At 42.1% G+C, this 10,462-nt stretch overlaps 1 protein-coding gene across 6 annotated transcripts in view; it reads right to left on the reverse strand.

Annotated features, from left to right (window-relative positions):
• Positions 1 to 10,462, reverse strand: part of WAPL (WAPL cohesin release factor) — a 112,058-nt gene that overhangs the window by 100,596 nt on the left and 1,000 nt on the right. The window contains exons 1-3 of one of the 6 annotated variants that reach the window (XM_069071359.1): positions 10,000 to 10,070; positions 9,420 to 9,490; positions 7,205 to 7,725 (exon numbers count right to left, since the gene is read on the reverse strand). In XM_069071359.1, the coding sequence (XP_068927460.1) occupies positions 7,205 to 7,725; positions 9,420 to 9,427 (529 nt within the window). In that variant the 5' untranslated portion in view covers positions 9,428 to 9,490; positions 10,000 to 10,070. Of the gene's footprint in view, positions 1 to 7,204; positions 7,726 to 9,407; positions 9,562 to 9,999; positions 10,071 to 10,462 lie in introns of those variants that run through there. The other 5 variants (XM_069071357.1, XM_069071360.1, XM_069071356.1 and 2 more) reach the window with 5 other exon arrangements.

A 10,462-nucleotide genomic window follows, 5' to 3' on the forward strand; every position in this document is an offset into this window, starting at 1 on the left:
TGATAGCCTCCTCCCCAACTGGTCTCCCTGAATCAAGCTTCTTACTACTTCATCTTATACACTGCTATCAAAGTAGTTTTCCTTTCGCACACATCTGATTATGTCACTCCCCTATGAAATCCAGTGGCTTCCTATTGACTCTAGGATAAAATACAAAGTCCTCTGTGTAGTTTTCAAAGCCTCACACAATCTGACCCCAATTTATCTTTGGACGTTAGTTTCCTGCCTGAACTCTAAAATCAACCAAAATTGACCATCTCTCTGCTCCTCAAAAACGGCACTTCATCTCCTTTGCATTAGGCTGTCCCCTGCATATCTCCACCATTCCCTCTACCTCAGTTTCTTCCATTAAGATGAAGCTCAAGCAACATCTTCTGTATCAATCTCCTTATTCCCCCAAATTACTGGTGCTTTTCCTCCCAACTACCTTGTATTTACTACTTTGTGCTTATATCCCCTATCTTTATGCTACATATATTTTCATAGGTATTTATCTTCCCCCCCCCAATAATGTACACTGTCTGATTTACAGCTTGATGAGGGGAATGGTAACTTAAATTTTGGCTACATTCAGCTTGAGTTGTGGTGGACCATCAAAGTAGAGGCAAAAATTAACACTTAATGAGTGTTTTAAAAGTCTGCAAAAAACTTTACATAGATCATCTCATTTGAGACTCACAATACATGCTTCTCAACCCCATTTTAGAAATGAGGACATTGAAGCTCAGGCCAAGTGATTGATTGTACAGTCACACAGTAGTGTGTTGGGACTTGAAATGAGATCTTACTGACTCCAAGATCACCACCTTACCCACAATGACATACTGTCTAGCACGGAGTTGAAATTCAGAACTGGAGCTCATGAGGGGAATTCAGGCGTGAAGTGTTAAACTGATGCCATGGAACTGGTTCAGAGAACCAAGGAGGAAGAAGTATAGAGGGAGAAAAGGAGAGAAAAGACCCTTTGGGGGGATGCCTACAGTTAAGAGATTAGACAAAGAGAACAATGCAGACAAGCAGAAGAACAGCAGAGGCTAGGAAGTTAGAAGAGAATCAAGAAGGAGCTGTCAACAGTATGAAATGCCTCAGAAAGATCACAGGAGGCTGACACTTATGACCTCAGAGATAGAAGTTTCAGTAAAATAATAGATCTTCCTCAAAGTCAAGTTGTAGGGGTTTGAGGAAAGAACAAGGGGAAGCTATTGTGGAGGCTACTCAATGTCAATGTAGCAATGAAGAAGGCCTTGAAGGAATGATTTAAGATGACAGGTTCAAAGGAGTGTGTGTGTGTGTGTGTGTGTGTGTGTGTGTGTGTGTGGTTTTTTGGGCTTTTTTTTTTTTTTGGAATGAGGAATCTAAATAGGCAGAGACTGAAGATTGGGAGTGGAAATGAAGGATAGAGAAAGTTTTGGATCAGATGGGAGACGACGTGATCAAGGACACAAAATCTGGGGTTAACCTTGGCAAGGAGAAAGATTACCTCATTCCCTCTAAGGCCAGAAAAAAAGAGAAGATGGGTTGAAGGGAATTAGAGAAGTTTTTAAATTTGTCTAAGGGAATATGAATTTGACCAATAGCCTTCAGTATTCTGAGAAGAGACACCAAGAGAGCTAAGCTGAAGGCCTAAACACAAAGGGAAAAGTTTGCAACAGTCATTTATAGGAAATCGGATGTCATAAAGGCTATATTGTATGAAATGTTAGTATGACTCTTAAGGAGACTCAGTCAACTTAATTTTGTGAATTCCTCTAGCAATAATAATGGCTTGGAGGTAGAAGCAGAGAAATGGGATGTTGAGAGTGACTTAGGGTTGAAGAATACAGCAAAAGGACAAGGGAACAAGAGACTGGAGGGTAAGGCATAGTGCCTTGTTGAAATAGCTGACTATAGAGTTAAGACTGGGGAAGGAAATGAAGGCAAGAGAGAAGCTGAGAAGCAGAGGCCACAATGAGAATCAAGAACAAGAACACAATCTCAGAGACAATGTAGTTGGGGAGGGTGAAGACTAAATGACTATCACCTCTCAGAAGGGTGAGGTAGAGTCAAGATGGAGAAATTGAGAGCTGGAGGGTCATCAACATAAATAAATGATGACAGGAGTTGAGATGGAGCAAAAACAGCAAACCAAGTGCTAAAGTCATTGAGGAAAAGCAGGAGCATTTCCTGAATTTTGATTGAAAAGTGTATGTTCTTACAAATCAGGGTAGATTGTTGAAAGATGGTGACAGAATAAGAAAGATTTTGAAAGTGATAGTGGAGAAGGGGGGAAGGGGGACAAGAAGGTGCTTCCTCTTCCTCTTGGAGTTACAAGAACATCCAGTAATGGAAAAGGTGATGTATTCAAAAGAGCACCAAGTATCATTTAGTGTCAGGAGTTATAATGAATATGAGATGAAAGTGTAAGGATGAAAGGAATACGTAAAAAATAAAACAACGGTTACAAAAGAAGCAAAAGAGATTGGGGGTGAAAGGTAGATATGAAAATACTAGGAGAGAAAAGGAAAAGGAATAACTGTGGTACTAAATAACAGAGGTTTAGTGGGGATCTGTGAAGGTTCCATCACACCAACATTCTAATTAGAACCTTGGGGCTAATTATTTCCAAAACCTTCTGACTACTTGGTAATTCCCCACATGATAGCTAGCAAACTATTTTATTTCAGAAGGTTACAAAACTTCACAATAGTTCAAACAAGACAACATGTAAAAGCACAGTAAAAAATATAAAAGCATTATGTAAATGTACAGTGGTAGTATTGTTAAAAATCAACTTAAATCAATACTCTCTCAAAATTATTCTTTTTTAAATGATATTTAGCATTTCCTCCAATTATTTTATTTTATTTATTTTTGCTTTTTGGAGGGCAATTAGGGTTAAGTGACTTGCCCAAGGTCACATGGCTAGTTTTTGTGTTAAGTGTCTGAATCCGGACTTGAACCCAGGTCCTCCTGACTCCAGTGCCGGTGCTCTATTCACTGCACCATCTAGCTGCATCTCAAAATTATTCTTCAAGCAAAATATACCTCAAAGTTCAACAAGATTTAACATCTGGGGAAGCCTTTTCATTTTTTAAAAGCAATTATTTAACAGTACAGGCAAAGCATTGAAAGGCAGATCCCCAGGAGTACAGAACTGCTTGGTAGTTTTTTGGTATCTCTCATAGTTCTGGGAAACTTCTAGACATTTAGTAGTAAATGGTTAATGATTCCTTCCATGGATTTTGTTGTAGAACTCCATGAGTTAATTGTCTTTACTAAAGAAAATCTTTGAAAGAAACAAATTATCAAGTTTTCAGTGGGGTGAATCTATTTACATTATTTGCCTTTCTAAACTGTTACATTTATACCTTAAATTACTTTCATTTCACTGTCAAACAAAATAGAAACAATATTATTAAAGCTGACTTTTTAAATGAACTTATAATAATGGTATTTTTATTAAAATTACATAAGACTTTAACAGATATAGAACAAATGCATTATTAGTCACTTATTCAAGTTAATTTTGACTGTCAGGATAAAACTTTTATTTGGCAGCAGGACAAACCATTTACTTACTGTGAAACAATTTAAATGACATATCAATTCAGTTTAGCAATATAAAAACACTAACAAATTAATTTTTGGTTATTACTTTTAGCAAAATGTATTCAATGGAAAACCCTGCACTTCCCGACAATGTATAGTCTTGATTTCTTGGTCTATTTTAAATGTGGCCAACCTGAAAGAAAAGGCAGACAGCTTCATGAAATACAAAGAACATTAGACTTAGAATCAGAGTTCTGCCATGGTGGGGGTGGGAGGAAAACAGATGGACTGAATAACGTTGGGCAACAGATTCCTTTTAAGTAAAATGGAGGAAGAGGAAGAGAAGAGGGTGGAATTTTTCACTTTTATCCAAATAAATACTATTAAATAAGTATCTAAAACATTATAAATTCAGCCTAAAATTTAACTCCTGTCATATATTTGCCCAATTCCTCCAATAAATGTGATTATATACTACCTCCTCTCCTTTATACATATACAAAGGTCTTGAACTTGAAATCCCTGACAGAGACTGAAACATAATAAATGCTTATTGACTGAGTGATCAAGTTCCTAACCATACATTCCTTTATAAAGGAGTGCATTTGAATTCACTAAAATACTTTCCCAGCAGGGGCAGTAGTCACTAGTAATAAGCCTGAATAAGTCTTTTCCAATGATTCGATTGGTCTGAATGGAGAAAACCCTATAGAGGAATGTTATAATTGCCAAGCAATTCAAAGAACCTGTTACTGCCCATGCTGTTCCTGGAAAATACAACACTCACTGCAAGTATATTTCTAATGCCTTGGAGTCCTAAATCTGATGTCTCCTTATGACATAGAAATGATCAGTAGATCTCAAAGGTTTTGATCCTTTTGTCGTTAGGTCATCAATCAGCTAAGCTGAAAGAAATTCATCAGTTCAATAAATGTTACTATTAAGCTTCTACTCTATACAAGGCACCGCACCAGGCATTGCAAGTAAGATGAAAAGAACCTCTGCCCAAAGGAAGCTTATGTTCTACTGAATGATAACAATATAAGTACAAGCTAATTACAGGTTGGAAAAAATACTCACAACTCAAGGGAAGGAAGGAGCTTGAGCACTGAACTTCAGAAATGATAGACATAGAAGGGACAGCCTATTCAAAGGCACACAGATGAGGGACAAAATGTGCAGGAAACAAACATAACACAAACTGGATTCGAAAGGGAAGCCAGACTCGGTAATGCTTTAAAAACAGGCTGAGCAATTGATAGTTTACCCTGTAGATAAAGTCAGCAATCACAGAAGGTTTCCAAGTAGGGAAGTGACAATTATTTTGTGTATGGAGGATGATTTCAGAGAAGAAAGACTACAAGTAGACCAGACAGGTAAAAGATTGTTACATTAGGTCAAATCAGAGGTAGGTAGGTAAGGGAGACCCTGAACTTGCGGGGGTAGTAGTGTAAGTAGAAAGACTGGACTAAGATAAAATAGGAGAAAGAAACTTGGCAACTAGGTAAATAGAGAGGATGAGAGAGATGTTAACAGCAAAAGGTATCAGAGATTTCAAACCTGGGTTATTGGGAAGAAAGTGGTGCCCTAAAGAGGTCTAGGAAGTTTGGATCAGGAGTGTTAGCAGAGAAAGGGGGGAATTAATGAGTTATTTTGGACAACTTGTCTTTAAACTGCCAAATGGCCACCCAAATGGAGATGTCTAGGAGCCAGCTGGCCATGCAGGGCTGGAGTTCCGGAAATTGGGCTGGATGTCCATGTTTGGAAGTAACCATTTAGAGATAACTGAAACATAAAAAAATCAGATCACCAAAGAACAGCATGTAGAAGAAAAAAGCTCAGGAGAAAGCCTTGGATAACAAAGGAAGACACCCACTCTTAGGTAGAGGGCCTATCCAGCAAAGGAAGCAGAAATGGATCATGTGTCAAATGCCAAAATGGATCATCAAGGAGGGAGAAGATTCAAAGTCAACAGGGGTAAAAGCTGTCCAAATCAAGGATGATTCAGATAAAAAAAATAGGATGAGAACTTAAGGGGATAGTCAGGTCCAAAAGGTTATGGGTGAGAATTTGGTTATGTTTGTAGGCAAGGACTTAAAAAGTTTTCTAAATTAATTAGATTGGCCTGGAAACCTAATTATTATTTATCAGACCTCACAGGGCACTGTGTTTACACATCCTTTAATGCACTTATCATCATCATACATCTGGGTCCTTCACACATATCCCTCTCCCAAACTCTGCATCTCTTTTGACACATAGCACTGCTCTGCACACAGTAGCTGCTTAAGGAATACCCTTCTTGTATCCTCTCTCTGCCTCCCCCCAGTCACTGGAGCCCCCTCCTAGTCTCCTTGCTATATTCTCATTCTCTCCTTAAACCACTATGGATGAGAATTGCCAAACCACTGCAACCTGCACTCAGTCTCCAGTATTTTACTCCCACTCACAAGGCACAGGGTAACTATTAGTACTATTTCAGCTACATTATGGGTTAACTCAAGAACACTCAGCTGTGAATCACAAAAAACTCTGTACATCGGTTTCCTCTGTAGAGGATGGCAAAAGGTAGAGGCAGTGGAATGGAGCTCATGAGATGAAGCTTTAGGTCCTTTCCAGTTACAAAATTCTATTCTGACCTAGGAACCAAACTGCCACTGATAATACTGATCCCAGGAGGAAACAGCTTTCAAGTTCCAAAATAACCAACCAGAAAACGAACTTTGGGAATACATTCTCTCATAAATTGGGCACTGCCTGTCCTAACTATTAATCTCAGCCCCAAATCAAATCTCACCAAGAATTAGGGTAAAATGCTAATTTGTTATACTCAAGAAAACTACAAAAATATGAATTATGACTAATACTTGCTTCCTGGAACCGAGACTGTATGTCATTTAAATATTTTAAACGTGGGCTAATTCTACAATTTAAAATTCGTGTTGTCACTACCAATAACCATGTAATCCCACCAAATACTAAGTTTGATAAATAAGGTATTTTATAAACATGAATAACTTGGTCCACATTATCTGATTTATGGATATCCAAAAGGAAGAAGATATCTGGAGCATAAATAAAATCCTATTCTATAGCAGAGTATTATCCATTTTGCAAAAACAAAACTTTTTTCAAAGCCAATTGTTTTCCTCAAAATTCTGAAATTTATATACGAAATTGACAGTTATTGTGATCTTATTATCTATCCCCCATTTTTCTTTTCTTTTTTTGCTTTTTGGAGGAGGAAAGTCAGGGCAATTGGGATTAAGTCACGTAACTAGTTTTTTGTGTCAAGTGTCTGAGACCAAATTTGAACTCAGGTCCTCCTGACTCCAGGGCTGGTGCTCTATTCACTGCACCACCTAGCTGACTCCTAACCCCCATTTTTCAAAGCCAAAAGTTTTACAGGCAGCTAGGTGGCTTAGTGACTAGAGCACTGGCCCTGGAGTCAGGAGGACCTGAGTTCAAATATGACCTCAGACACTTAACACTTACTAGCCTTGTGACCTTGGGCAAGCCATTTAACCCCAATTCCCTGCCTTACCCCCCCCAAAAAGCAAAAAAAAAAAAAAAAAACAAACAAAAAGTTTTGACTAAAGCAAAGTTACATAAAAGTAAAAGGCATGAATACTTAGAAAGAGCTGTCTATGACAACTATAACAAAATAAAAACTCACCTTTAGTTATTAGTTTTGCACTACTTTTGTTTTCACCGTCTTCTAAGGTTCGGTTTGTGCTCTTTTCTTTTAAACCAAGAAAAGTACTCTCACAAGGTAAACACTTGCTTGATAAAATAATGTCTTCGGTGATTGGTTGACTAATACAGCTGTTAGCTTCAAGTACAGAAGTGAAGTCACCCAAATGAGCAGCTTCACCAGGCTCCAGCTGGGAGGAACTCTTAGCCTGGGCCACATTCTTTGAAGAAACTGGTAAAGACTCTTCATCACTATCAAATCCAAAAGGATCTTCTGAATTTTCATCTTCCACTTTAGGCTTTTTAGGAATTTCTGGGATATCTGGATTTAAATTAGGCCTCTTCTGGCCTAATTTAGCCATAAAGGTAGTCTCTCCCCACTTTGTACTAAGGGTGGTCCGTTTGTTGGAAAATACTTCATCAAATTTAGAGCTGCCATTTCCCCCTTTCCTGCTATATGTTTTCCCAAATCTGGATGTCATTTTGACACCTGTTTCATATTCTCTGTGGAAAATCAAGAAAATATAACCAACATTTTAATTAAAAATTTTAAATACCACATGTAAAATTAGTAAGTTGCCAAACAAGTATGACTGACTTACCATAATTGAACTCATTAAAGCTCCAAATTGAACCAATAGTCAATGGACAGCACTCATTTATACAGTACTTAAGTATTTTAAGTAATGATTAAAAAGCTTAAAATTTAGACACTCATCTTTTGAAAAGTTTTGATATGAATAGTTCAATTCTTAATGCACTATACCATATTAAGCCATGAAACGCATAAATAAAATGCAATTATGTGGTATTTACCTTTCAGACATGCTAATGTTGGATCACACTGTGTTTGTAGATTCCTGAGATTTTGTTTTTTAAGACCAAAAAAAGAAAAGACAGCACCACACTGAATCTATCGCATACTTCTATGTAACTTCAAAGACGCTGTTTCATACTAACTTAGTCTGACTTTGAAGATACTGCTTTTGTATTTGATAAACTAATGCAAATCAGGTTTTTAAATATTAATTCCATGGGCAGCTAAACCATATTATAAACATACAATTTCATTTTCTTTTTACTTTTATCTCTAAACTTAAAGGATTCAGAGATTCATTCAGATTTATTTACACGTGAGAGCTGATAGTATACAACGTTTGGAGAAACCTATGTACAAGAAACCTAAACAAATCTCGAGAAAGGGAGAGGTTACATTTACCAAAAGATTAATACCATGCAGCAATATATAAGTGCCAACTAATCCAAGGTACTAGCTAAACAATACTAGGAAAATTTTCTACCCTCAAAGAGCTTACATTCAATTGGGGAGAGGGGGAAGAGAGGGAGTAACCAGAGAGGAATAGTGTATACCCAAGATAAAAATATACAAAGCAAAAGAGGGAGGGAGAACTCACCCAAGATAGGGGTGAGCTGAGAGTATTCATCTTTCATACTACACATGACATGCATGTGGTCTTTTACAAATAAGCCCCTTCCATTTAACTGTTATTAAAACTTTTTTTAACTTCACATTACTGAAATCATCTAATTTATAATAAAACTCTTAGGGCATACAAACTTCACTGAACCGGAATTAACAAGCTTGAAAGAAATACGATAAATGAGTAACACTGGCTATAACCTTGGGAGTAGGAACAGGAGATCTCTGTATCCCCTCGCACCACAGATTTTATTGGTGGATTTTGTGTTTTTCCTTCTTAGGTGTTACACAAACAAAATGATTTAAGGACCTCATCTATAAACAAGAGAACTTGGTCATCTCGACAGAAAAACGTAAATAATCCCCGTGCACTTGTGTTAGTGTAGGATCCATAGGTACTTGGGGTGTTTCTCAACACCGGGAAAGAGTGGCCTGAGAAAGCCTGGGATCTTCTCCTTACTCCTGCGGCTTTAAGCACGTCAGTTGACCTGTACAGGTCTCGATTTCGGCTCTTTCAAATGAAGGGATTGGACTAAGCACCTCTCTGGGCCCTTCCTACTCCGTGACCTAAAAAGTTAACACCAGAGAGTTTGCCAAGAGCAGGAGAGCCGGGGACAACCTCAATCCCCGGCCGAGCCTTTTCAGGTCGAAGCGGGGAAGCTCCCGGAAAGCTTCGGGGGCGCCCCTCTGCCGGGGACAGCCCCACCCGGCCCGCGGGGGCCCGGGGGGTGGGCGGGCAACTTACAGTCTCACGTACATGTGCATAGGCGCGTGGGTCTCAACCTTTCACCGGGGCCTTCAGAGACATTTGCAACTCCTCCAAACAACCTGTCCGGGCCAGAAAGAAAGGCGGACTCGGTGAGCCCGACGCCGGGGGGCTTTTCCTTCCACACCCATTTGGCCCCGCCCGCCCCACCCCCAGGGCCTCTGGGAGCGCTGGCGGCAAGCTGGGGGGCCCGGTGCCCACACTCCTCTGCCATCGCCCCCCTCCCCGGGCTCGGCTTCCCAAGGGGCCGCGGACCAGACGAACTCGGGCCGGCGCCCCAACAAAGTCGCCTCCCCCCGCCCGGCTCTCAGGAACAGAAGCGGGTGCGCGGCCGGCGCCCCGCCGTGCACTTGACCGAGAGGCGCAGGGAGGGCGGAGGGAGGCGCCCCGGACTTGGCGGCCGCCCGGAAAGGGCCGGGGGTGGGGGGAGGGCGGGCGAGGATCCAGACACTTCTCTCCGCCCGCCCGTCCCCCCAACTTCCTCCGAGCCGCGCCGCACCGGGCGCCCCGAGCCCCCTCCCGGGTCCCCGTCTCGGGCGGGGCCTAGCGGCCGCCACGGGACCTCACTTACCCTGGGCGCCGAGCGGGCGGGGTGGGGACTCCGAGCTCCGGCCGCCGCCGCCGCCGCCTCGCCTTCCCGGCGGCCCCCGGGCGGCGCGAGCCGGGCGGCCGCTGGGGCCCCGCGCGCGCGGGCCGAGGGGGGGGCGAGGGGGGGGGCGGCGGGTGGGGGGGCCCTGGGGGGGGGCGGGTCGACGCGGGGGGGAAGGGGGCCGGGGGGGGGGGAGGGGAAGAAGAAGAGTTCCGCTGCCCCGGCCGCCGCCGGCGTCCGCTCCGGGCAAAGAGGAACCCGTGGGGAAGAGAGGAACGGGAGAGGGGGAAGGGGGGAGCGCAGGCAGCGGCTGCCCCGCAACTTCCCCCGCCGCCGGCCCGGGCCTAGGCCGCCCCGTCCGCGCCGCCGGTGCTGACTAGCTGCTCCTCGCGCTGGGCCGCCGTCGCCGCCGCCGCCGCCCCCGCCTACGCCTCCTTCTTGCCCG

This window comes from Petaurus breviceps, unplaced genomic scaffold, assembly GCF_028583685.1.
Source record: "Petaurus breviceps papuanus isolate PSGF00001 unplaced genomic scaffold, PetGlider_PUasm1.0 90825, whole genome shotgun sequence".
Taxonomy (NCBI): Eukaryota; Metazoa; Chordata; class Mammalia; order Diprotodontia; family Petauridae; genus Petaurus; species Petaurus breviceps.